The sequence below is a fragment of the Mustelus asterias genome, chromosome 10 (genome assembly GCF_964213995.1).
Source record: "Mustelus asterias chromosome 10, sMusAst1.hap1.1, whole genome shotgun sequence".
Classification (NCBI taxonomy): Eukaryota; Metazoa; Chordata; class Chondrichthyes; order Carcharhiniformes; family Triakidae; genus Mustelus; species Mustelus asterias.
Window position 1 is genome coordinate 88,588,122 of NC_135810.1, and position 27,756 is coordinate 88,615,877.

The 27,756-nt window shown below is 41.7% G+C and overlaps 1 protein-coding gene across 1 annotated transcript in view; it reads right to left on the reverse strand.

The window, feature by feature from the left end:
• Positions 1 to 27,756, reverse strand: part of mipepa (mitochondrial intermediate peptidase a) — a 131,907-nt gene that overhangs the window by 92,416 nt on the left and 11,735 nt on the right. Inside the window, exons 4-9 of the mRNA XM_078222145.1 lie at positions 26,222 to 26,308; positions 25,074 to 25,137; positions 22,056 to 22,238; positions 8,316 to 8,472; positions 8,188 to 8,236; positions 4,675 to 4,735 (exon numbers count right to left, since the gene is read on the reverse strand). Of these exons, the coding sequence (XP_078078271.1) occupies positions 4,675 to 4,735; positions 8,188 to 8,236; positions 8,316 to 8,472; positions 22,056 to 22,238; positions 25,074 to 25,137; positions 26,222 to 26,308 (601 nt within the window). The remainder of the gene's footprint in view (positions 1 to 4,674; positions 4,736 to 8,187; positions 8,237 to 8,315; positions 8,473 to 22,055; positions 22,239 to 25,073; positions 25,138 to 26,221; positions 26,309 to 27,756) is intronic.

Below are 27,756 nucleotides of genomic sequence, written 5' to 3' on the forward strand. Positions count from 1 at the left end.
ACCTGGCCAATCAACCTAACCCGCACATCTTTGGACTGTGGGAGGAAACCGGAGCACCCGGAGGAAACCCACGCAGACACGAGGAGAATGTGCAAACTCCACACAGACAGTGACCCGAGCCGGGAATCGAACCCGGGACCCTGGAGCTGTGAAGCAGCAGTGCTAACCACTGCGCTACCGTGCCACCCCAAAATAAAGATCGAGAACAAGTTTGTTTTTAAGTTTTTTTTTAGTTCAGTTTTTAATTTGACCTACAGGTACAAGCCACGGGATGCATCCTTCTTTGTTGGTCCTAAAAAATTGACTATTTGTAGATCCAATTGGTTTACTTGAGTAGTCATACTTGAGTGAAGCAACTTCTGATCCTATTTGTAGGTTACAACTCAATATATCCAATATAGAGCATAGAAATCTAGAAAATAGGATAAGGTGGCCTTTCGGTCTTTTGAGTCTCCTCCACCATTCAATATGATCAGGGCTCATCCTCTATCTCAATGCCATATTCCTGTGCTTTCCCCATACTCCTTGATGTCCTTAGAGTCTAGAAATCTATCTATTTCCATCTTTTCTGAAGTTTTTCTAGGATTCTATTTTCTACTGCTCCTGTAGATTGCTACATTGTTTCAAATTCAATTGATTCAAAACTCTCCAAACAATCTGAAATAACTCACCTATCACACATTCGGTGATTTTCCAATACACACAATATGAAATCTACAATTATGATAAAAATCCATCAGAGACTAAGTACATGACAGGAGGCTTCTGGACAGGAACAAACAGATCCTCCATAAAGGTGTAATAACTTTTAGTGGTTAATAGACTAAGCTAAAAACCTAAGGTTTGTAATCTAACCCCAAAAATATAACTGATTTGAAATTGCATATTTAGTCTTGCTTTCTGCACATTTCAGAGAAGTTCACCCTTTCATGACAGATTCACCATATTGTTTGTCGTATTCAAGAGAACGGTTCTTTGGACTCAGGAAAATTTTGACAATATTTTTCTAAAATTTTACTTATCCCTATCAAGGGAAATTTGCACAACTCGGGAAGTGAGTGGTATAGCATCCATGAAAGCTTTCTACTCTGTAACAAGAAAAGGACGGATGAGCATAAGACTTCCATCCTTTACTCCTTAAAATAACTTCTGACACTAGCTCTTTTGGAGGGAAAATGCAAGTTTTGGTTGATATAAAATTGAAACTGTAGATTGAGTGTTGCAGTTGACACATTGCAGCTCAGTGAAACTGAGTTAGAAATGCTCCCTGAAGATATGCTGTTGTTGCAGCCTTGTATGTATACCCTCCCCTTCCCACTTCTGCTCTCGTGTTTTCTTCCCCACTCTCTTTTCTCCTCTAAATCTAAAGACAGCGCTACCATATCACCCATGATTACAATAAAACTGAAGGTAGACAAAAGCAGGCCGCCACCAGCAAAAGACTTGCCAGAAGTTAAAATTCACTTGTAGAAGGCTGAAAGAAGGTTTGAACAAAACATTCCAGAAGTTAAATAGCAAAATTGGCAAATCAGCAACTAAACTGCGTTGAAGACAAATCCTTTAAATAACACTTCAGTTTCCTTGCTGCCCGTTGGCACTATGCATTGCTTAACACATTTATCCAGCACTGGGACAGATTTATTTTACAAAAAGAATTCTACAACAAGGGCCATTATTAATTATAGCAAGCCTTTTACATGCTGCTAACACATGTCCTTGACGCTTACACAGAAGCCCAATGCAAAATAGCAGGCAGCACAGAATGAGTAAGGACTAAGTGCTCCCCTTCCAACTGCCCAGCTTCATCACAACCACCTCTATTGGGCTTGCTACATTCTGGCTAAAAACATTTCACCTGAATGCGTTTCTAAAATGTTGCTGCATCTGTGTCTTTCACACTTATTCCATCCTAGATATCACCCACGATTGCTGCCCTATTGCTTTTGCACTTCTCAGAGCTTAGCTTACATCCATGTTCTTCTCATTGCCTGTCATTTTTTATAATACGCTCCCAGTAATGATTGCCTAGTCTGTATTCTTCATTTCCACCCAAATGGCTTCATTTAATAAACCTTCTGTCACATCGTCCCTCCTACCAGCTGTAATTGTTTATTCAATCAATACTGATGACTTTTTAAAAATCCTTTCTCCATTTCATCTGAAAACCCTGTAACCAGCAATTGTAAGCTGCTATTCTTGCTCTGCTTTCAGCCATGGCTCAGTAATAGCTATATTATCATACTTTCACTTTTCAAATTGTGCTCTTATGTATCTCATTCCCCTTATTTCTTACGTTGAAACAAAAATGCCAAACATCCTTATTGTCTGCTTTCTAACTTTTGTTACCTCTCTCTTCCAAGCACTCATTTCCAACTTCTCTCCCTTCAAAAACACTCTGGGGCTCTCATCCCCATGCCAAGATAATTCAAACCCTTCTTAACAACACTTAGCAAAATCCCAAGAGGACATTTGTCCCAGTTCTGTTGAAGTACAAGTCATTCAGTTTTTATAGGTCCCACTTCTGTCAGAAACAATCTCATTGCCTCCGGAATCTAAATCTGCCCCCAGCCTTTCTACACCATCTTTCCAGCTATGTTCCCATTTCGGTATTCACCAGCATGCGTCACCGGGAATAATCAGAGAAATTTATCTCCGAAGTCCACTTTTCAATCTCTCTTTCAACTCCCTAAACTCTGCTTTCCAGACCTCAACCCTCTTACTGCCAACATGAACCAGGTCCTCTGGTGTTTACTTCCCCACCCCCCTCAATGTCCTGCAGCCAGAGATATCTTTGACCCTGGCACCAGAGACACATCATCCTGGAATCATGACTACAGCCACAAGATGTCTCTCTGTTCCCTATCTGATTCTCTATCATAACTGTTCTTTCACTTCCCCGCCACCCCCCCCCCCCCCCCCTTCCTGTGCAGTTGAGCAACCTAAGGTGTCATGGACCTTGGATTTACCTGCACATTTCAGATGAACCACCAATCTTACCAGTTGTCAAAATAGAACACTGGTTGGTCAGCAAGGTGCATGCATGGATTCCTGCTCTGCCTGCCTGATCCTCATTGTCCTTCTGACAATCGTCCATTCCCTCTCTGCCTGCACACTTTTAAACTGTGTGGTGACCACCTCCAGAAAGATGCTATCCATGAAGCTCTCAGTCCTGTGGTGCCCTGTAGTGACAAGGGCTACTGCTCAATTCACCAAATTTTGCATTTATAATAATCTCTTGGTAAGTTACAAATGCTGTCAGACCTGGGATACGCTGCACCCGATGTAGTCAGACCCATAAGGTCTCCTCAATATTGACGAAAGGTCGAAACCACCAGTGAATCAAACTCCACATTTCATCCCCTTTTGCCAAATCTCAGATTTCAGTGTTGGCAGACCAAATAATTGTCTCACGTTAATAAAGCTTCACCACAATGCTGCCAAACTCCAGAGTCCACACCTCAGTTAAACCAATTCAAAGGGCCATTAACTTATGATGCCATAACTCAAGGTAACTCGCATCATAATAAGCCCTACTCCACCTACCCGCTACTTTTAAATATCAGGGTGCTGAATTTCCACATCAATGATAATGGTTGTCAATTGACTGCGGAGGTATTTTACAGCAAAATATCCCGGTGAGCGCACTTGCATAACGATTAGGCTAGCGGCTGTCAAAAGCATCTGTAAAATGGGAGTGGCATGATAGAGTGCTTGAAAGTTAAAGAGTGCAGCCTTTAAAAAGTGCTGGCTGAAGATTGTAGCAATAAAAACAACAGCCATGTGAGGACTACAGCTTGGCTCAGTTGACTGTCAGCTAGATTGATTAGATGTTGCATGCTTGTTTTTGTGTCAAGTGCATGCAAACAAGGAACCAGGGATGGCAGAGAAAGAGAAAATCCTGCCACAACTTCCCAAAAACTGACCTAAAAGCCCTCTTGCATGAAATTGAGCATAAAAGAGACAGATGCTGGATGCCTGTGGCAGTAATCCTTCCAAAAATATCTGTCATGTGGAGGGCAGTAACACTGGAATGAACTACAGCCCAAAAAGCACAAAGAAATACAGAGAGAGAATACATTTTCAACAGAAAAATGGCATTAGCAGCTTCCACCTCAATTAGCTGTCAACAAATATTTTCTGCCACAATTATCATTTGAAGTTATGCCACCAACAGCATGAAATTCTGAATTCAGGCATTTAGTTGCCCAATTAGTAAAACATCTCGTCTATTTTCAGCTTTAAAGTTGGAATAGGATTGAAAACTAAATGCAAAAGGTGGAGGAATAAATGCATGTGTGAAATAATAAACACTATTCATTTAGATTTCACAGAATAGAAAACTGCGTGACAGTGAATAACAGAACTCACCATGAACAACATTACAAGAGATTTTAGTACGAAAAGTTTCCAGGTTAGGAATAGTCTGACAAAATTATCAATCTGAGCTGTGTGCTGGTGAGGTAACACCAAAAACTACTGTTGAAAGTCTCTTCAAGCACCTGTTTTCCAGCAGTTTCTCAGCCACTTAGCTCCTATCAAAAAATGCTGCAATAGCATCTTGGCGTTACAAAACCTTCTATGGGCATATTATACTATTACTTTTCCCCAATCAAAAGAATAAATAAGGAAGACCAGTGTAGGTAAACTGATTTGAATAATGAGAAAAATACTTACACTACATTTTGGATTTAGTTTTTTCTTCATTTCTTGCATCATACAAAAATCTTTCTCAGTTCTGGAAAATAAAAGGTATCTGATATAAACCCCAGTGGATCCAAATGATAGTGCAGATACACGTAAAACAAAGGAACACAAAAGTCAATGTTAGCATAACAATTTGCACTAACCAACCCTTATCCTGTGACTGTCACCGTGTTCTAAATTCCCATTCTAATTCGCATTCTAATCAGTATTCTGTAACTTGATTTTGTGTCTCTGTGCCCTGTTTGAGCTGTCGATCGTTTCGACTCTTTCCTCTTCGGATGTTTGAGAGCAGATATCCACTCCATCTGACGAAAGAGCAGCACTCCGAAAGCTAATGGCATTTGCTACCAAATAAACCTATTGGACTTTAACCTGGTGTTGTTAAAACTCGGTGTTTACCCCAGTCCAACACCGGCATCTCCACATCTAAATTTCCGAGACAGGGAAAACATGAGACCCTTCAGAATCTTGTATGTTTCAATGTGATCATCCTCTCTCGCCCCAGGACAATCTAGTGAACCTTCACTGTACTGCCACTCAACGTGGAGGCAAAATTATATACAGTATTCTCGGTGTGGTCTCACCAAAGCACATAAGATGGGAGCCCTTCAATTCAATGAGATCATGGCCGATCTTCTACTTCAACACAATTTTTCTGCACTATACCCGTATCCCTGATGTTTTTAATATGTGGAACCTTTTCAATCTCTGTCTTGAACATGCTCAATGACTGAGCTGCCACAGACCTCTGTGGCAGAGAATTCCAAAGATTCAACATCCTCTGAGTGAAGAAATTCCTCCTCATCTCAGTCCTAAATGAGATACCCCTTATTCTGAGACTGTGTCCCTTGGTTCTAGACACCCTGGCCAGGGGGAATACCCTGTTGAACCCTGTAAGAATTTTGAATGAGATCACTTCTCATTCTTCTAAATGTCACAGTAAAGGCCCAGTACAAGAACATAAAGCCTTACATAATTGCAGCAGACCATCTTTATTCTTGTCTTCCAATCACCTTGCAATAATGATTAACATGCAATTTGCCCTCCCTGATTGTCAACACTATGTTCTTCGTACGAGTGCATCCAAGTCCCTCTGAACATCAACATTTACAAGTTTCCCACCTTCTAAAAAATCTCACACTTCCCCACAATAAATGCCATCTGCCACCCTGTTGCCCACTCACCTAACCTCTTTGCAGCCTCTTTTTGCTCTCCTGATAGCTTGCATTCCCATCTAGCTTTGCATCATCAGTAAACTTGGATACATTGGGCCAGAACTTCCAATCCCCGGGACCATTCTAGAATCTAGGGAGTTTTGAAAAATCATAACTAGCGCATCCACAATCTCTGCAGCTATTTCTTTAGCAACCCAAGGATATAGGCCATCAGGGCACAAGGTTTTTGCAGATTTTAGTCCCTTCAGTTTTTCCAGTACTTTTTCTCTGCTGATATTATATAGGTAGATGGTGGTCCAGTGGTAATGTCACTAGACTACTAATCCAGAGACCCAGACAATTGCACTGGAGCATGGGTCCAAATGGCAGCTGGTTCAATTTGAGTTCAGTTAATAAAGCTGGAATATAAAACTAGTCTCAGTAACGGTGACCATGAAACTACCATGGATTGTTTTAAAAATCCATCAGGTTCACTAATGTCCTTTAAGGATGGAAATCTACCATCCTTACCAGGTCTAGCTTACGTATGACTTCAGATCCACAGCAATGTGATTGACTCTCAAATGCCCTCTGAAATAACTTAGTAAGTCACTCAATTCAAGAGCAATTAGGAATGGGAAACAAATTGGTGCCAGTGACACCCACATCCCATGAAAGAACGAAAATTAATTACCTTAAAATTTCCTCACTCTTATTGTACAAGATATTTTTTCAGTTCTTTGCCATTTCCTCATTCCCCATGATAATTATCTTATCTCTGCCTTAAAGGGACCAACATTTACATTAGCTACTCTCATCCTTCTCATGTATTTGTAAAATACTTTACAATCCGTTTTCATATTCCTGGCTACTTTACTCATTCTATTTTTCTCCCTTATTTATCAACTTTTTGGCGTTCCTGTGCTGGTTCCTGAATTAGTCCCAATCCTCAGGCTTACAATATTGCAAAGGATAGTAGCAAGACTCTTTTTTAAATCTATTATACTATTTTACTTCAAGTCCACAGTAAGTCACGGATGGATCTTTCTCAATGAACGTTTGTTTTTCAATGAAATGTATTTTTGTTTTGAATTGCTTCCTTAAATCTTTCCCATCTCTCAGAGTTATCGGACTGGGAGAGGTCATGAGGGGATTTGAAAACAATAAAAATTGTAAAATCAAGCTATTACCAGACCAAGAATCAATGTAGGTTAGCGAAAACAAGGATGATGAGTGACTGGAACTTAGTATACGTTAGGACAGAGACAGAAGAGTTTTGAGTAAATTCAAGTCTACAAAGCTTGGAAGCCAACCAGCAGAGCATTGCAATAGTAGAGTCTGGAGATAAAGGCATAGATGAGGAGTTCAGCAGGTGGTGAACTGAAGCACGAGGCAGAGACAGGAAACGTTAAAGAGATGGAAATATGCAATCTTGGAGATCTAAAGGATTTAGGGTCAGAAACTCAACTCAGAGTCAAATAGGACAAGGTGGTTCAGTGCCAGTAAGAACGATAGAGTGTGTGGCTAGCAACAGGAGTTTGAGGATTAAAGACAATGGTTTTGGTCTGCCTAATATTTAATCGGAAGAAATCACTTCTCAGCGAAAGTGGACATCAGAAAAGCAGCTTGACAAATCAGTGAAGCAAATCAATGAAGCAGTGGAGGAGTTGAGTGAGATGTTGGTGATTGAGAGCTGGGCATCATTAATGTACATGTGAAACCTGATTTTTTTTTAGATGAAGTCACCAAGAACAGTTGGTTATAACAGAGTTTGGATGTAAAAATGAGGTGGTGTTGTTGATTTAATATATGTATTCAACTGTGTGTAACTCAGTTCAAAAATAAGCCAGCTAGGTTCCTTAAGTTAGCAAAAGAGTTTGCTAAATATCGCTAAGATTTACTCAGGTAAAGATACAAAAATTAACAAAAGGTTTAAACTGTATAAAGATGTCTAATTACCTGAATGCAAACACAATACACATTGAATCAAACTGTGAAAGAAACAGGTTCAGAAAAGGGTTATTTTAACTCTTTGGAATGGTGTCCACCTACATTGTGTGGAGTATACAGAGTATTCGCTGCTTTCCGTACAATGCACTCTGTAAACAAATATATTTGAGTCTGTAAACAGGTTATTTTCCTGAATGTGTTCACATTCTCCCAAGAAATTTACGCTTCATAAATTTGCACATCAGCAAATTACCCAAGATATCTGGTTTTGAGAAAATATGATGGAAAAACTGAAAAAAAAGTAATAAAATTCTCAATACTAATAAAGGCAGAGATAAAATCTGAAGTCGATAGTAACGAAGGGGCCAACAAAACCTACCTTTTAGATAATTTTTCCGATAATTTTGTGAGGAAATGCATCACGGTTTCTGAAAGAAGAATAAAATTCCAGCTAATAATAAGCATTGATATTACATATAAAAACACCACAACCATGGTGTGCATTACCTGGGTCCTTGGCCATTGTGCCTTTTAATGCTCGGTGTGCAAAGCTCTCATAACCAACTAGGTGTGCCAATTGGTTCCTACAAGCCAACAGCTGGTCCAAACACTGTAGCATTTCAGGGTTGGGATACAGGAAGATCTTGTAGGCAGCTTCTCGTACCTAGAGGTCATATACAGGAACACTTTAGACATATGGGGAAAAAAATGACTCACCAAGAGCAACAAAAAGAACTTGTCGCAATACACAGATACTGCCAAATACATGTTAATTTTCTCCCTTGATTCTCCTGACAAGATATACCACGACATTGAGTTTCAGTTGCCATTTGTCCGTCTCTCTGCAAGAATTTTTGTGTCCATACAGTGCAGAAGGAGGCCATTCAGCCCATCAAGTCTGCACCGACCAATCCCACCCAGGCCCTATTCCTGTAACCCCACATATTCACCCCACTAATCACTGACACTAGGGTCAATTTAACATGGCCAATCAACCTAACCAGCACATCTTTGGACTGATGTCCTCCTGTATTTTAGTGCAATACTCCGCTACACCCCCAAATTTTGTATCATTTGCAAATTTAAACAGCATATCTTCAATTTATTCGTCCAAATCACTGATGGATACAGCAAACAGCGATAATCCCAGTACAAGATGCTTACAAGGACATTGCTTCCACTTTATGTTTGGAATTATGTTTTGGTGCACGCCCAGACGAAGCTAACTAATCCTTGAATATCTAACCTTGTTAGGGTGGTCTTCTATTTTGATTTGACTGCGCGGGCAGTGGTTATTTGATTATTTGACCCCTGGAATGCATGGTGGACCTGTTATCCAGGTCTCTTTGATGAGGGGTTATCCAGGTTTCTTTGATGAGGGGTAATGGGTTGAAACTGGTTGATCGCAGGCCCTAGATGGTGCTTTTGTGGTACCTAGAGAGGGGGATAATTGACATGCAAGAGTGATGCGAGTATTCTTAGTTTGTTGGCCCTTATTGTAGGGTGTGGTAGAGCAGGAAGGTTAGTAGTAAGGGAGGGCGGTGGCGGTGGCGGGGGGGGGGGGGGGGGGGGGGGGGTTGTGTCATGTGTCAGTGTACAGTTCATAGTAAGATTATGCTGCTCTGTTCTTGGTATCCTTCTTGTGAAAGTGTATGCTGAATGAATACATTTGGCATTTACTGGAGAATCCTGATGCTCCTCTCTTTTTGGGGCTTCCTCTTTCTATTCAGGTAGATGGGTATTTGATATAGATTCTGATTTGTTTTAGTCTGTCTTAGTGGGATTCCCTTATCTTGTCAGGAGTAGGAGGGTTGTATCTCTCCCCGAGATGCCCTGTTGATAGAGGTCTTGGCAATTCTTCTTGTTGATAGGGTTTCCTTTAAGGAAAATGGTTTAAATTTTCCGGTGTTGGGGAGTCTGATCAATGCTGCTGATTTAGTTGGAGAGGAGGGTGGTTTGTAGCGCTGTGAACCTGTTGGCTTACTGGTTCCTATACATGAGAACATATTCTGCTATGCTATAGCCTGTACCAATGGTGATAACCTGATGTGCCTCCTTTCATGGATTATTCTTTCATTGTCTGGAGGTCATGGGATGTGTCTATTATCTCACAAGATATCTCATATTTTTCTAGTCCTGTATATGCTATCCATTATGTGATCCAGTAGAGGAGGGTGTGCACCATGGGACGCTATGTTCATGATTTTATCCTGTTATCCTGAGAACCCCCACCTTATCCATACAAGAGGAGATGCCAATTACAACGATTGCAATGATGGATAATTGGAATCATTTGTATGAATATTCACTGGTCTTTTCTGTATGTTTTGTGTGGAATAACGATTACTCTGTACTGTACTAGATTTTGGGGATTTGCTGCATTTCACAGCAAATGTAATATTAAAACCTTTAATAAAAATATTCTAAATGAAAATTATGCAGGGCTTTGATAGGATCAGTACAGAATGAAGAAAAGAAAGGACGAACTTGCATTTATAGGAGTGAGGTTAGCAGAAATTTCTATTGAAATACACAAGTCGGAGGTCACGTACCAACCGACTCAAGAAGAGCTTCTTCCCTGCTGCTATCAGACTTTTGAATGGACCTACCTCGTAATAAATTGATCTATCTCTACACCCTAGCTATGACTGTAACACCACATTCTGCACCCTCTTCTTTCTTTTCTATGTACGGTATGCTTTGTCTATATAGCGTGCAATAAACAATACTTTTCACTGTATATTAATACATGTGACAATAATAAATCAACTAGCAAAGTGTTAGAATGCAGGATACTTTACATAGAGAGTAACAGAAGCAGCAGCCATTGCATGTTTCAAGGATAGAATAAATAACTATATGAAGCAAAGAAAGATGCAGGAGGAGAGGCAACAGATCCAACAAGTTCTATCCCGCGCAGATCTACTTACGGAATTGCCACTTCTTGTGCTACAGATCTCGATGGCTTTATGCTAATTAAAACATCCAATATTGTTGACTCCCGGAAACCATTATACACTTATTCAGATAGAATTATCTTTGGTACACATGCACCAACTGAAATGTTATACTTTTCTCAAAACAATCAATATATTAAAATTGGTAAACCTCTTCCATTTGAAAGCTTCCGGCTCAACAACTACTATGGAATATCCATGCATACTAGCTGCATTTGTATGTAACCATTTTGGCCATGATGTGGTAGGTGGCATTTGAATAGGATTTACAATTTTAATCCAAGTTGTGAGATGCCATACGTGGAGATGACTAAGCACCCACAAATGTCAGGCACAGAAAATTCCAAAGATCCATAAAGCTTTAAGTGCAGAAATTTTTTTTCATCCAGACTTCTAAACGACTGACCCCTTATTCTAAGCCGCTAATAGCAGAGGTATCTTTAAGGGGAAGCTAGATAAACAAATTAGGGAGAAAGAAATAGAAGGCTACACTGGCACACTTAGACAAAAGGAGGGTTTGGAGGAGGCTTCTGTGGAGCATAAATGGCAGCACAGACTAATCGGCATGAATGACCTGCTTTAAGCTTCATGAGACAGTAGAAAAAAAATATTGAGCAGCTTGCAGATACAGACTTTGATCACTGGATGGCTCTGCAAAGCAACTTTTAAAATTTTAGAGGAAATGTGAACTTAATTTTCATCACTCTCAGATAAGTAAGTCAGGGTTCACAAAGTTAGGGGCAAGGGTCATAGATTAGCATAAATGGAGGAGTTATGAACAGGTAGGAAGCAGGATGTAAGGATAAATGGGCAGACAAACAGACTGGAGTAATGTATCCAAGTCTGTTTATGATACAAAGCTAGGTGGAAATGTAAGCTATGAGAAGAACAATAAGAGGCCACAAAGAGATATAGATAAATTTAGCAAATGGGCAACAAGGTGGAAGGTGGAGTATAATTTGAGGAATTAGGAGGTTACTCACTTTGGTAAAAAAGAAAAGAAACAAAGAATATGTTTTTAAAAAGTGTGAAGCTTCAAGGTGTTGACATTTAGAGAGATTTGAGTGGACCCTTACAAGGAACACAAGTTGGCATGCAGGCACAGCAAACATTTAGGAAGGCAAATGCACCTTGACCTTTGTTACAAGGGGATTGGACAATAAGGAATTCATACTACGTTGTGCAGGGATTTGGCAAGACCATACCTAGTGTACCGTGGCAGTTTTGGTCTTCATATTTAAGGAAGGATATATTGGCGTTGGAGAGGTGGTACAGGGAAGGCCACTAGATTGGTTTCTGGATTGTCCTGAGATGATACTGAGTAAATTGGATCTATATTCTCTGAATGTCAGATGAACGAGAGGTGATCTCATTGAACCATGCAAAATTCTGAAGGGGCTTGACAGAACAGGTTGGCCGACTCCCCTAATTGGAGGACATAGAACAATGTGTCACAGTCTCAGAAGAAACTGATCATTTAGGATTGAGATAAGAAATTTCTTCACTCAAAATTAACTGAAGGGGAACCAGAGAGTAGGGCCAGTAAGACTCAGAAAGAGCAGGCAGGGTGTAGTTGCTAATCAAAGAGGGCCTGATGGACTGAAGTGCATTTGTTTCAATGCAAGAAGTATAACAGGTAAGGCAGATGAACTTCGAGATTGGATTAGTAGTTGGAACCATGATGTTGTTGCTATTAGAGAGATTTGGTTAAGGACAGGATTGGCAGCTTAATATTCCAGGATACAGATGTTTCAGGCGGGATAGAGGGGGATGTAAAAGGGATGGGAGAGTTGCACTACTGGTTGAGAAGAATATCACAGCTGTACTGCGGGAGGACACCTCGGAGGGCTCATACAGCGAGGCAATATGGGTAGAGCTCAGGAGTGGGAAGGATGCAGTTACAATGTTGGGGGTTTACTATAGGCTGCCTAACAGCCAACGGGAGATAGAGGAACAGACATGTAGGCAGATTTTGGCAAGGTGTAAAAGTAACAGGGTTGTTGTGGTGGGAGATTTTAATTTCCGCTATATTGACTGGGACTCACTTTGTGCTAGGGGCGTGGATGGGGCAGAGTTTGTAAGGAGCATCCAGGAGGGCTTCTTGAAACAGTATGTAGATAGTCCAATTAGGAAAGGGGCCATACTGGACCTGGTATTGGGGAATGAGCCTGGCCAGGTGGTTGACGTTTCAGTAGGGGAGCAGTTCAGGAACAGTGACCACAATTCAGTAAGCTTTAAAGTACTGATGGATAAAGAAAAGTGCAGTCCCCAAGTTAAGGTGCTAAACTGGGTTAAGGCAAATTACAACAATATTAGGCAGGAACTGAAGAATGTAGCTTGGGGGCAGATGCTTGAGGGTAAATCAACATCTGGCGTGTGGGAGGCTTTCAAGTGTAAGTTGATAGGGATTCAGGACCGACACATTCCTGTAAGGATGAAGGAGAAGTATGGCAAATTGTGGGAACCTTGGATAACGAGAGATATTGTGTGCCTAGTCAAAGAGAAATAGGAAGCATTTGTCAAGACTTGGAGGCTGGGAACACACGAAGCAAGTGTGGAATACAAGGAAAGTAGAAAGAAACTTAAGCAAGGAGTAAGGAGAGCTAAAAGGGGGGTCACAAAAAATCATTAGCCAGCAGGATTAAGGAAAATCCCAAGTAAGAGAGTAGCCAGGGAGAGGGTTGGCCCACTGAAGGACAGGAGAGGAAATCTATGCATGGAGCCAGAGGAAATCGGCGAGGTATTAAATGAGTACTTTGCGTCAGTATTCACCAAAGAGGAGGACTTGGTGGATGATGAATCTGGGAAAGGGTGTGTGGATAGTTTGAATCATGCTGAGATCAAAAAGGAGGTGGTATTAGGGTTCTTGAGAAACATTAAGGTAGACAAGTCCCCAGGGCCTGATGGGATATACCCCAAAATATTGAGAGAGGCAAGGGAGGAAATTGCTGGGGCCTTGAGAGAAATCTTTGTATCCTCACTGGCTACAGGGGAGGTCCCAGAGGATTGGAGAATAGCCAATGTTGTTCCTTTGTTTAAGAAGGGTAGCAATAAATAATCCAGGTAATTACAGGCTGGTGAGCCTCATGTCAGTGGTAGGGAAATTATTGGACAGGGTTCTTTGAGATAGGATTTGCTCCCACTTGGAAATAAGTATTAGCGAGAGGCAACATGGTTTTGTGAAGGGGCGGTCATGTCTCACTAACCTGATCAAGTTTTTCGAGGAAGTGACGAAGATGATTGATGAGGGTGGGGCAGTGGATGTTGTGTACACGGACTTCAGTAAGGCCTTTGACAAGGTCTCTCATGGTAGACTGGTGCAGAAGGTGAAGTTGCATGGAATCAGAGGTGAGCTGGCAAGGTGGATACAGAACTGGCTCAGTCACTGTTTGAGAGCACATTTCCACTCCATCTGACGAAGGAGCAGCGCTCCGAAAGCTTATGGTATCTGCTACCAAATAAACCTGTTGGACTTTAACCTGGTGTTGTGAAACTTCTTACTGTGTTCACCCCAGTCCAACACTGGCATCTCCACGACGGACTTCCTACAGAAACTCGGCACACATGGAGCAGTTGAACCAGGAGCGCTCCTCGTCACAATAGATGTCTTGGCACTCTACACCAGCATCCCCCATGACGATGGCATTGCTGCAACGGCCTCAGTGCTCAGCGCCAACAACTGCCAGTTTCCAGATGCAATTTTACATCTCATCCGCTTCATCCTGGACCACAATATCTTCACCTTCAACAACCAGTTCTTCATCCAGACACACGGAACAGCCATGGGGACCAAATTCGCACCTCAATATGCCAACATCTTCATGCACAGGTTCGAACAAGACTTCTTCACCGCACGGGACCTTCAACCGATGCTATACACTAGATACATCGATGACATTTTCTTCCTTTGGACTCATGGTGAACAATCACTGAAACAACTCTATGATGACATCAACAAGTTCCATCCCACCATCAGGCTCACCATAGACTACTCTCCGGAATCGGTTGCATTCTTGGACACACACATCTCCATTAAGGACGGTCACCTCAGCACCTCACTGTACCGCAAGCCCACGGATAACCTCACGATGCTCCACTTCTCCAGCTTCCACCCTAAACACGTTAAAGAAGCCATCCCCTACGGACAAGCCCTCAGTATACACAAGATCTGCTCGGATGAGGAGGATCGCAACAGACACCTCCAGACGCTGAAAGATGCCCTCATAAGAACAGGATATGGCGCTAGACTCATTGATCAACAGTTCCAACGCGCCACAGCGAAAAACCGCACCGACCTCCTCAGAAGACAAACACGGGACACAGTGGACAGAGTACCCTTCATTGTCCAGTACTTCCCCGGAGCGGAGAAGCTACGGCATCTCCTCCGGAGCCTTCAACATGTCATTGATGAAGACGAACATCTCGCCAAGGCCATCCCCACACCCCCACTTCTTGCCTTCAAACAACCGCACAACCTCAAACAGACCATTGTCCGCAACAAACTACCCAGCCTTCAGGAGAACAGTGACCATGACACCACACAACCCTGCCACAGCAACCTCTGCAAGACCTGCCGGATCATCGACACAGATGCCATCATCTCACATGAGAACACCATCCACCAGGTACACGGTACATACTCTTGCAATTCGGCCAACGTTGTCTACCTGATACGCTGCAAGAAAGGATGTCCCGAGGCATGGTACATTGGGGAAACTATGCAGACGCTGCGACAACGGATGAATGAACACCGCTCGACAATCACCAGGCAAGACTGTTCTCTTCCTGTTGGGGAGCACTTCAGCGGTCACGGGCATTCGGCCTCTGATATTCGGGTAAGTGTTCTCCAAGGCGGCCTTCGCGACACACAACAGCGCAGAGTCGCTGAGCAGAAACTGATAGCCAAGTTCCGCACACACGAGGACGGCCTCAACCGGGATATTGGGTTCATGTCACACTATTTGTAACTCCCACAGTTGCGTGGACCTGCAGAGTTTCACTGGCTGTCTTGTCTGGAGACAATACACATCTTTTTAGCCTGTCTTGATGCTCTCTCCACTCACATTGTTTCGTTTCTTAAAGACTTGATTAGTTGTAAGTATTCGCATTCCAACCATTATTCATGTAAATTGAGTCTGTGTCTTTATAAGCTCTGTTTGTGAACAGAATTCCCACTCACCTGAAGAAGGGGCTAAGAGCTCCGAAAGCTTGTGTGGCTTTTGCTACCAAATAAACCTGTTGGACTTTAACCTGGTGTTGTTAAACTTCTTACTATCTCCACATCAGTCATAGAAGACAGAGAGTAGCAGTGGAAGGGTGTGTTTCTGAATGGAGAGCTGTGACAAGTGGCGTTCCTCAGGGATCAGTGCTGCGACCTTTGCTGTTTATAATATATATAAATGATTTGGAGGAAAATATAACTGGTTTGATTAGTAAGTTTGCGGACAACACAACGGTTGGTGGATTTGAGGATAGCGATGAGAACCATCAGAGGATACAGCAGGATATAGATCGGTTGGAGGCTTGGGTGGAGAGGTGGCAGATGGAGTTTAATCCGGACAAATGTGAGGTAATGCATTTTGGAAGGTCTAATACAGATAAGAAATATACAGTAAATGGCAGAACCCTTCAGAGTTTTGCTAGACAGAGGGATCTGGGTGTCCAGGTACACAGGTCATTGAAAGTGGCAACGCAGGTGGAGAAGGTAGTCAAGAACACATACAGCATCCTTGCCTTCATCGGCCAGGCATTGAGTTTAAAAATTGGCAAACCATGTTGCAACTTGGTGGAGGTCGGTCACCAGTGGTGTGCCCCAGGGATCTGTTCTGGGACCCTTGCTGTTTGTCATTTTCATAAATGACCTGGATGAGGAAGCGGAGGGATGGGTTGGTAAGTTTGCCGACGACACGAAGGTTGGTGGGGTTGTGGATAGTCTGGAGGGATGTCAGAAGTTACAGAGGGACATAGATAGGATGCAAGACTGGGCGGACAAGTGGCAGATGGACTTCAACCCAGATAAATGCGTCGTGGTCCATTTTGGTAGGTCAAATGGGATGAAGGAGTACAATATAAAGGGAAAGACTCTTAGTACTGTAGAGGATCAGAAGGACCTTGGGGTCCGGGTCCATAGGACTCTAAAATCGGCCCCGCAGGTGGAGGAGGTGGTTAAGAAGGCGTATGGTGTGCTGGCCTTTATCAATCAAGGGATTGAATTTAGGAGTCCAGGGATAATGATGCAGTTATACAAAACCCTCGTCAGACCCCACTTGGAGTACTGTGCTCAGTTCTGGTCGCCTCACTATAGGAAGGATGTGGAAAAGATTGAAAGGGTGCAGAGGAGATTTACAAAGATGTTGCCTGGATTGAGCAGCATGCCTTATGAGGATAGGCTGAGGGAGCTCGGTCTTTTCTCCTTGGAGAGACGTAGGATGAGAGGAGACCTAATAGCGGTGTATAAGATGTTGAGAGGCATAGATCGGGTGGACTCTCAGAGGCTTTTTCCCAGGGTGGAAATGTCTGCTACAAGAGGACACAGGTTTAGGGTGCTGGGGGGTAGGTACAGGGGAGATGTTAGGGGTAAGTTTTTCACACAGAGGGTGGTGGGCGAGTGGAATCGGCTGCCGTCAGTGGTGGTGGAGGCGAACTCAATAGGGTCTTTTAAGAGACTCCTGGATGAGTACATGGAGCGTAATAGGATGGAGGGTTATAGGTAGGTCTACAAGGTAGGGATGTGTTCGGCACAACTTGTGGGCCAAAGGGCCTGTTTGTGCTGTAGTTTTTCTATGTTTCTATGTTTATAGAACATTAGTTAGGCTGCACTTGGAATATAGTGTTCAATTCTGGTCGCCACAGTACCAGAAGGGATGTGGAGTCTTTGGAGAGGGTACAGAAAAGATTTACCAAGATGTTGCCTGATATGGAAGGCATTAGCTATGAGGAGAGGTTGGAGAAATTTGGTTTGTTCTCACTGGAACGACTGAGGTTGAGGGGCGATCTGATAGAAGTCTACAAGATTATGAGGGGCATGGACAGAGTGGATAGTCAGAAGCTTTTTCCCAGGGTGGAAGAGTCAATTACTAGGGGGCATAGGTTTAAGATGCGAGGGGCAAGGTTTAAAGGAAATGTATGAAGCAAGTTTTTTTTTAAAACAGGGTGGTGGGTGCCTGGAACTCAATGCGGGAGAGGTAATGGAAGCAGATACAGTCGTGAGTTTTAAGGGGCGTCAGGACAAATACATGAATAGGATGGGAAGAGAGGGATATGGGGTAGGGGGTTTTAGTTTAGTTGGACAGCATGGTTGGTGCAGGCTTGGAGGGCCGAAGGGCCTGTTCCTGTGCTGCAATTTTCTTTGTTCTTTAAAGAGCTGTGAAACTTGGAAATTCTCTAGCCCAGAGGGTTGTGCATGCTTCACCATGTAATACATTTAAGGTTGAGATAAATTTTTGAAATCTCAGGGAATCAAGGAATATGGGAAGTGGTGGTGGGAAAGTGGGACTTCAAGCAGAAGATGAGCCATGGTCATATGAAAGGTGGAGCAGGTTTGACAAGCTATATGGCCTACACCTGCACTTTCTAATGTTCTTAAAAAACTAAAAGCGCCTAATTTTAGCTGTCCTCCCCATTGGCTCACCATAGTGCCTGACCCTACTTAAATAAAAACTCTGCACCAACACAGTATCTACACCCCTTGATTCTTATTCCCTCTTTACCTAGATGTATGGGTCTGGATCTCTTCCTCTCTTTCTGCACCTGGCTCCATGGGTTCAGATCACCTCCACTCTGTTGTGTGGTATGATAACCGTGCTAAATGGGAGAGACTTCAAACAGATCTAGCAACTCAAGACTGTGCATCCATGCAATGTTGGGGGCCAGTAGCAGCATCAGAATTGCACTCAACAGAATCTCTAACTTCATTGCCCAGCATATCCCCCACTCTACCATTACCCTCAAGCCAGGGGATCAATCCTGGTTCAATAAAGAGTTTAGGAGGGTATGCCCAGAGCAGAAACAGACATATCTAAAAATGAAGCGTCAACCTCCTGAAGCTACAATACAGGATTATTGTGTGTCAAAGAGCAAACATAGCAAGCGATAGACAGAGCTAAGCAATTCCACAACCAACAAATCGAATCTAAGCTCTGCAGTCTTGCCACATTCAGCTGAATGGTGGTGGAAAATTAAACAACTCACTGAAGGAGGATGTTCTACAAATATCCCTTCCTCAATGATGAGGAGCCCAGCGCATCAGTGCAAATGAAGACTAAAGCATTTGAAATGATTTTCAGCCAGAACTTCCAAGTGGATGATTCATCTCAACCTTCTCCAGAGGTCCCTAGCATCACTGATGTCCATTTTTATCCTATTCAATTCATTCCATGTGATACCATGAAGGTATTGGATACTGCAAAGGCTATGGGCCCTGACGATGTTCCAGCAGTAGTACTGAAGACTTGTGCTCCAGAACTTTTCGCAACCCTGGCCAAGCTGTTCCAACACAAGTTATAATGTGGAAAAAAAGCAAATTACTGCGGATGCTGGAATCTGAAACCAAAGAGAAAATGCTGGAAAATCTCAGCAGTCTGGCAGCATCTGCAAGGAAAGAAAAGAGCTGATGTTTCGAGTTCAGATGACCCTTTGTCAAAGCTCTATAATGTGGAAAATTGCCCAGGTATGTCCTGTGCACGAAAAGCAGGACAAATTCAACTCAGCCAACAGTCTGCTCATTAGTAAAGTGATGTAAGCTATCAGAAACAGTGCTATCAAGTGACACTTACTTAGTAATGAACTGCTCACTGACACTCAGTTTAGGTTTGGCCAGGATCACTCAGCTCCTGACCTCATTACAACCTTGATTCAATCATGTACAAAGCGCTGAACTCAAGGTGAGGTGAGAGTGAGTGCCTTGACATCATGGTAGCATTTGACCAAATGTGGCAGCAAGGAGCCCGAGCATAACTTAAATCAATGGGAATCAGGGGAAGAACTCTTCGCTTGTTGGAGTCATAACGAACACAAAGGAAGATTGTTGTGGGAGGTCAATCAGCCCAGTTTCAGAGCATCACCGGATTTCATCAGGGTAGTGTCCCAGGCCCAACTATCTTCAGTTGGTTCATCATGATCTCCCTTCCATCATAAGGTTAGAAGTGGGAAGGTTCACTGATAGTTGCAGAATGTTAGGCCTCATCTGGCGTGCTGCATCCAACTCTGGGCATTATACCTGAGGAATGATGAAGGCAATGGAGAGAGTACAGGGGAAATTCACAAGAATGATTCCAGGGACAAACTGTAGCTTTGAGGATAGATTAGAGAGGCTGGGTCGGTTTTCCTTGGAGAAAAGAAGGTGGAGAGGAGATTTGCTTGAAATATTTAGGATCCTGACTGATATAGACAGGATAAATAGGAAGAAACCCCGTCAAGGGTACATCAAGAACTAGAGGGCACAGATGCAAAATAATGGGCAAAAGTAGTACAAATGATCTGAGAAAAATGTTTTCACTCAGAGGGTGGTTGGAGTCTGGAACACATTTCCTGAGGGGGTGGTGGAGGCAGATTCAATCGAGGTATTCAAAAGGGAATTTGATTACTATCTGAAAAGAAAGAATGGGCAAGGTGGATAAGGGAGGGGAGTGGGACTAGGTAGAATGCTTCTCCAGAGAACCAGTGCAGTCCTGATGTGCTGAATGGCTTCTTTCAGCACTATAAGAATTAAGTAATTGTGTGTTCGGCATCATTCCTGACTCCCCATAACATTCAATGACATTACCATCACCGACACCCCCACTATCAACATCCTGGTGTTACCATGGACCAGAAACTGAACTGGAGTAGCCATATAAATACTGTGGCTACAAGAGCAAGCCAGAGGCTAGGAATCACACAGCGAGTAACACATCTCTCGACTCCCCAAAGCCTGGCCACCATCTACGAGCCATAGTCAGGAGTGTGATGGAATACTCTCCACTTGCCTGGATGAATGCAGCTCCACCATTCAAGAACCTTAACACCATCCAGGACAAAGCAGCCCATTTGATTGGCACTGTATCTACAAACATTCATACCCTCCACTACTGACGCACACTGGCAACAGTGTTTATTATCCACAAGATGCACTGCAGGAACTCAAGGCTCCTTAGATGGCTCCTTCCAAACCCACAACCATTACTATCTAGAAGGACAAGGGCAACAAATACATGGGAACACCAACATCAGGAAGTTTCCCTCCAAGCCATTCATCATCCCAATTTAAAAATGTATTGCTGCTCTTTCACTAGGTCAAAATCCTGAAACTGCCTACACCACTGGGTATCAGTTCAAGAAGGCAGCTCACCACCATCTTCAAGAGCAATTAGGGATGGGTAATAAATGCTGGCCTCGCCAGTGATAGGCACATCCCACAAATTAATTTTTAAAAATGTTGCTTCCTCTCCTGGCTTGGAGCTTCTTTAACTTCCTGCTGCCACATCGGGCTCTGATGGAATTCTCTCCCTTATTCTTGTCATTCCTTCATACAGTTCTTCCTGTTTTGTTTAAAAAAAAGAGTCCAACTTGTACCAAGAACAGAGGATGCTGGAAAAACTCAGTACATCTGGCAGTATTTATTAGGAGAGAAAGCAGTGTTTCAAGTCCTTTGACTCTGTCAGAAATGTCCTTTCTCCTCAAACTCCTTTTTAATAATCTCAGACATGAATTGCCTCAATGCAGCCTCTCCCTCCCCCTCCCACACCAGGCCATCTGTCTTTTGTTCTTAAAGTTGCTACATTTTGTTGCAATCTCTCACAGCTACACTTTAAAATCTAACATATTCTTCTTCTCTTCAATTCTGATGAAGAATCGAAGGATTCAAAACGTTAACTCCGTTTTCTCTCCTTACAGATGCTGTCAGACCTGCTGAATTTTTCCAGCATCCGATGTTCTTATTTCAGGTTCCAGAAACTGCAGCATTTTTCTTATTACAATTTATTCCCTTTTTTTCCCTATCAAATGATATAAAAACATTTCAACGATGGCATATTAGTAGTACTATAATCCAGTATAGTCAATAATCCAAGACTACAATCCAGTAGTCCATCAAGCATGCTCCTTTCCCTGCAGTTCTTACAACATTTTCAGATACAAATTATTTAAATGCCATTTACTATAAATGCAACTTGGGCGCTGCAAGTCTATTGCAATTGAATCACAATGAATGACTAGAACTATGTATTAAGTATAAGAAGCAGAGGCTCGATACAATGCATTCATACACAAAAAGGAACAATTCACCCCAATTTGTCCAATACGTCAAACTTACCAAGTCATCAGGTGCATCTGCATGAAGGCCATTAATATGAATATGATCCTTTTGTATTGAGAAATAATTATGAATGTGTTCTGGGATAGCACTTCGGTCAATTCTGTTAGGAAGGTGAGTACCCAGTAGAAAACTATTATTCAAGTCCAGCATTTGAACGTTGAGGTTTACCACCTTTCTACGCTATAAAGACAAAAAACACAACATATTCTCAGATATACGTGGGAGGAGTGGAAAGCAAATATTGTGGAAAGGGATAGAACTGTGCAATTTAAGTCATATTTTAAGAGTATTACAGCTGATTTCACAGGTGCACACTGCAGAAAATCACAGATAAATCTCCATGATACAGCATTTATTAAACTTAATCAGAAGGAACTCACTGCCTGTAAACACATCACACTTCCTGAAAGCAGATCAGCCCTCTCATCTTCAACATCAACTATGTTATTCAGGGGAGAAACAAGTCAGCCAGGTATTTTTCCATAGAAACAGAAAAGGATGATTGCTCATCGCCACGTGACTAGTCCCACAGCAGCATCGGAAGGTACCTTGCAGAAGGCTGCCTTATGATCTCTACTCAAATGTTCCCAACAGATTTGCATTAATCTTTGGTTATTTATAAAGTGTGGCCCAAGTTCCTTCCCACACAAAGCCACATGGCAATTCTCTTGCAGCTCCATTAAGGTCAGGCCTCTTTTGGTAAAAGGATCTTCTAACATATGCCCTGGTATGCACCTTCATTCTTTTAGCTTCATTCCAGCATCAGTCTATCTTTCAGTTAGAATGTCAATATTCTGTTGATCTCCCTTATAAAATCACTTCATTGCACTGCCTCTCTCGAGTTGCTTGCTCAGTTGATAGCCTCTGGGTCAAAATGTTGTAGGTTTGAATATTGCATCACAACTCGAGCTCATATTTAGGCTGACCTTACTGTACAGTAAGTTCTCCTAGTATCTTAGCCAATATTTCTCCTCACCCAATTCTATCAAATACAGATCAAGTGACCATTCATCTTGGTGCTTTTCCAGGGTACCACAGGCATAGGATGACAGCTGCTTTTTGCCTATGCAAAATACAGTACCAGTCTTGGCTCACATATAGCACTTCTGTCTCCAAGACACAAGTCATGGACTCAAGCTCCACTCAAGTGAAAAGAGGACATCATCAAGACTTGCACTCAGCATATTTCTGAATTGTTAGCACGAGACATTAACGAGGCCCGACCTGCCCTCTCAGGTGGATGTAAAAGTCCCATGGCACATTTGAAGACGGCAGGGGCATTCACGAGACAGCATCCTTAGATCATACTACTAAGACAGATCAGTTGGTTCTTTATCTTATTGGTATTTCTAGGATCTTGTTCTGCACAAATTAACTGCAGTGCATCTTGCATGATAACAGTAATTAGTGGCTTGTTTGAAATTAGTAATCAACAAGATGCACAGTAGCACCGTGCCAAAATTCTTTCAACAAGGAAGACAAACAGAAACAACACCAACTACAGGTTCTCTTCCAAGACACCCCATCATGATTTGGAAATACATTGCAGTTCCTTCATGCTCACTGGATCAAAACTCTGAACCTCCCCAACAGTACCACGGGGGTACAATCATACATGAACTACAGTAGTTCGAAATAGTGGCTAACCACCAAACTCTCAAGGGCAATTATTGGTGGGCAATTAATGTTGGCCATGTCAGCGATACCTACATGAAATAAATACAGTATTTTTGATGAGATAAGAGGATAGGTGAGATCAGTGCAGTTGATGATGTGCACATGGACCTTCAAAAATAGTTTAATAGCAGATAACAAGTTTGTTAGAAAAACTGAAATCCATGGATAGATGACATCGAAACAATATAAATAAAAATATGACATAGAAAATAGAAAGTTGTGGTGGAAAGCCTTTTTAAGATTAGAAGGAAGTGTACAAAAGTGTTCCCTAAGGTTTTCAATATACATTAGTAACACAAACTTAGGGGCACATGGCACAATTATGTAATTTAACAGATGACACAACTTGCAAGTGTAGTAAACAATGAGAAAGACAGCAATAGATTTCAGAACATAATAGCCTGGTAGAACGGGTAGACAAATGCAAGATGAAAAGTATGAGATGATTTATTTTATTGTAGAATGAGCAGAAACAATACAAGTTAAATTGCACAATTTTAAAGGGACGCAAATCTTAAGTGCACAAATTTTTGAATGTGACAGGTCAGGTTAACCAAGCATGTAATAAAGCGCAAAGAATCCTAGGGTTTCTGAATAAAGACATACAAAAGTCAAAAATTATGCAAAACCAATATAAAACACTAGTGTGTCTCTAAATGTAGTACTGTGTCCAATTTGGACATTATATTTTAAAGAAGAATATAAAGGCTGTGGAGAGGGTGCAGGAGAAATTGACGAGCATGGTTCCAGGGATGAGGGATTGGTTATGTGGACAGGTTTGCATTGGTGGTGTTCTCCTTACAGCAAAGAGAGCAAAGATGAGATTTCATACAAGTGTTTAAAATCATAGAGTTTATATAGAGTAAATAAAGTTAAACTGCTTCCAATGACTGAGTTTGATAAACTGAAAACACACATTTAAAGTGACTGCCAAAAGAACCAGAGGTAACATGAGGAACACTTTTTTTTACATAATGGGTGGTTAGGATTTGGAGTGCACTGCATAATGTTGTAATGGAAGCAGACTCAATAGTGGCTTTCAAAAGGAAACTGGCTAAAGACTTTAAAGAAAAACAAAACGAAAGTACATTAAATAAAACACTTTGTAACTTAACAAAAAAGTTCTCCCTCAATCAACATCACAAAAACGATAGATCACTGTCATTGTATCTATGCTATCTGTAGGACATTAGTATCCCTAAACTGGATGCCAAACTACACTTCAAAAATTGCCTAATCAACTGCATAGGGTTTTTCAGACATCCTGAGCTAGTGAAAGGTGTTTGATGGATGCAAGTTCTCTACTTTCTTCATTCATATATATTTTTTTAAAAGTACCTTTTCCTCATTCAGATGAATTCCACTGATCTCAAAGTCAAACATGAACAGTTCTGCGACTCTCCTGTAATATGAAAAGCAAAATAAATTTGATGCAACTCAATTATCAAGTGACAGCTTTAAAAAGCTAAGTATCAGGGCATTATTTCCCAACTGGATAAATTTTAACATTATGTTAAAGAAACTATCAGTATGCAATAAATTCAAAACTATATGACAAAGTACCTGGTTACAGACGTTCTGTGGGAGATGGAGAGAGTTAGGATGGTACACCACAACTTGAAGTAGCAAAAGAGAGCTGTTTGAGACTTTCAAAAGGAAAACAGAATCCTTCATTTCCCAAGCTCTCTGATTAACATCCTAATGCGCAGAGAAATTGGCCCACATTTTACTGAAAACTGGCATCATTGTAATGGCAATATGCACATATACTTCCACCATGCTAGTTTCTTAGGACTTTTCAGTTACTCTGCCATTATGCTGATTGAAATACTGAAAAATGCTAATCGGCTCATTCCACCAGTATCAGTGGTGATTACAAGTTTACTCAAATGAACAGAATCAATTATAGACTGTTTCAAACTCAGTCATTAATTAAGGCCAATTCTCTAAAATTCATAGCAATTAGCCAGTGGGTGATCGAGTAGAGTTGACAGGTGACTTTTTGGTTAAAAATCCAAGTTTAGAGAAAGAAAGTTGCCAGCATTGTTGTTTGATGCATCAAGGAAGGTAGGGAAATAAAAATCTCACTATTTAAACTAGTTTTTTTTGTTCATTCATCAATCTCATGTGAATAAGACCACTTATTGGTTCAAAGTTTATGCCATGTCCAAAGGAAGAGGCTATGCATTCCAATAGCCAGTGTACGGCTAGAATTGCTGGGCCATTCTAATTTTTAACCAGATGCTGGGCAGGAAAGGGCGTACTCTAAGTCAAGGGGATGCAAGATCCACTTACAGGAGTGTCCAGTGACTGAATGAATGAGCAACTACTGAGATAACCCAGAGATGTCCATAAACTGTCTACTGTCAAGCTGTAGTGTTTCCATAACATAGACCGTTCAGTACATTGATTTTCAGCCCCCTAGCTTACTTTATTTTCTCAGAGATCATCAGAGAAAGGGAACAGGGAACAAAATATAAAAATACCTTGTATCTGGATCCAGGGAATCCAAGGCTTCTTTATCATTCAATAAATTTTTCAAACTATTACAAAGTTCAATATTCGTGTTCAGCCTAAAAAGGAAAAAGACTCGCACTGTGAATGTTACATTATATTCTGTACTGTAATTAAAAAAGGTAGAAAAAAATGCAAAATATATTCAACATTAGTGCCACCCAATGGACTAACTTTGAACGCAGCCTACTGATTGCTTCGCTGACTTGCTATATTTCAGATGTGTATGCTGCATTCAATGTATTGATGGTTCAGGCTTCCATTAAGACACTATTGCTTCAATCACTGCTCAACCAGTTGTTGCCACTCCTTCAGGATCAGTTCCTATGTTCTCTATGAAGGTCCAACTGTGCTGTGCACAGATACTTTTGGTGACAGATTCATACAATACCAGTTCCTGCCAAAGTCATCATCTGGAAGAACATCCTACTAAAATTTGATATTCTCACTAGTAGGTCTTCCATGAAGTAACAGATTCAGTACTTCACTTGATAATTGAGTTACATCAAATTTATTTCGCTTTTCATATTACAGGAGAGTCGCAGAACTGTTCATGTTTGACTTTGAGATCAGTGGAACACGATGGCACCTGATTTCCACTTGAAAGTAGAACTCTTCAGTTGTTTGAACACAAACTGCTGCTCTCAGAAGTCTCCAAGCACTGTTCTCTGGAAAAGTACTGTTATTTTGCAAATTGGTCTCCATGAAGGGAATTTTCTCCCCATGGCATGTTTCTCGCAGCGGGAGGAGACACACCGTTCACCAGCGGTGGGATCTTCTGTCCCCACCACTGTCAATGGAATTTTCCACTGACTGCACCCATGTCACCAGGAAACCTGCGATGGGGGTGTGCCATCGGCAGGGCTAGAAGATTCCAGCCCAGGTTTTCCACTTTGGTGAATCCCACTTTGCCTATCAATGTAGGTATCCCACAGAGAAGGCACCAGAATTAAGAATTAACAAACTAACCCCTTAAAATATTCTGCAAATGGCACAAAAATCAATTTCTGTAAAAGAAATAGACACCAAGAGTATGGGTCCGTCAAGGTTGGCAAAGATGACACTTTTTGTGAGCATTTACAAAAAGCAAGCAATATTTAATTTGCCCAGCTAAGCAGGGCTGATGTAATAGAATTTGTCCCAGTAAAAGTATGCATCTTGCGCCCAAAATCTAAAGAAATGTAGACTGTACCAGTATTTTGCATGCATTTAAAAACAGCTTCAGTTGCAAACACACTAAATAAATGGCATATTCAAGTGTTGAAAATGTCAGTGGGAAAGAATAGGATTCAAATAGCCATAAAATTATTTAGATTGCTTGTTACATATACATTTAGTATGTAAGGCATGCATTTGCTTGAACTCACAAGAAGCTACAGTACTTGTCACTCCTGTAGGTGACAATATGATTGAAATACCTATGTCTCTGGTGTCAATTTCCTGTTTCAGCCTGTGACACATAAAATAGCTGCTACTTGATCAGGTAGGTACTTCATCCCATGATTAC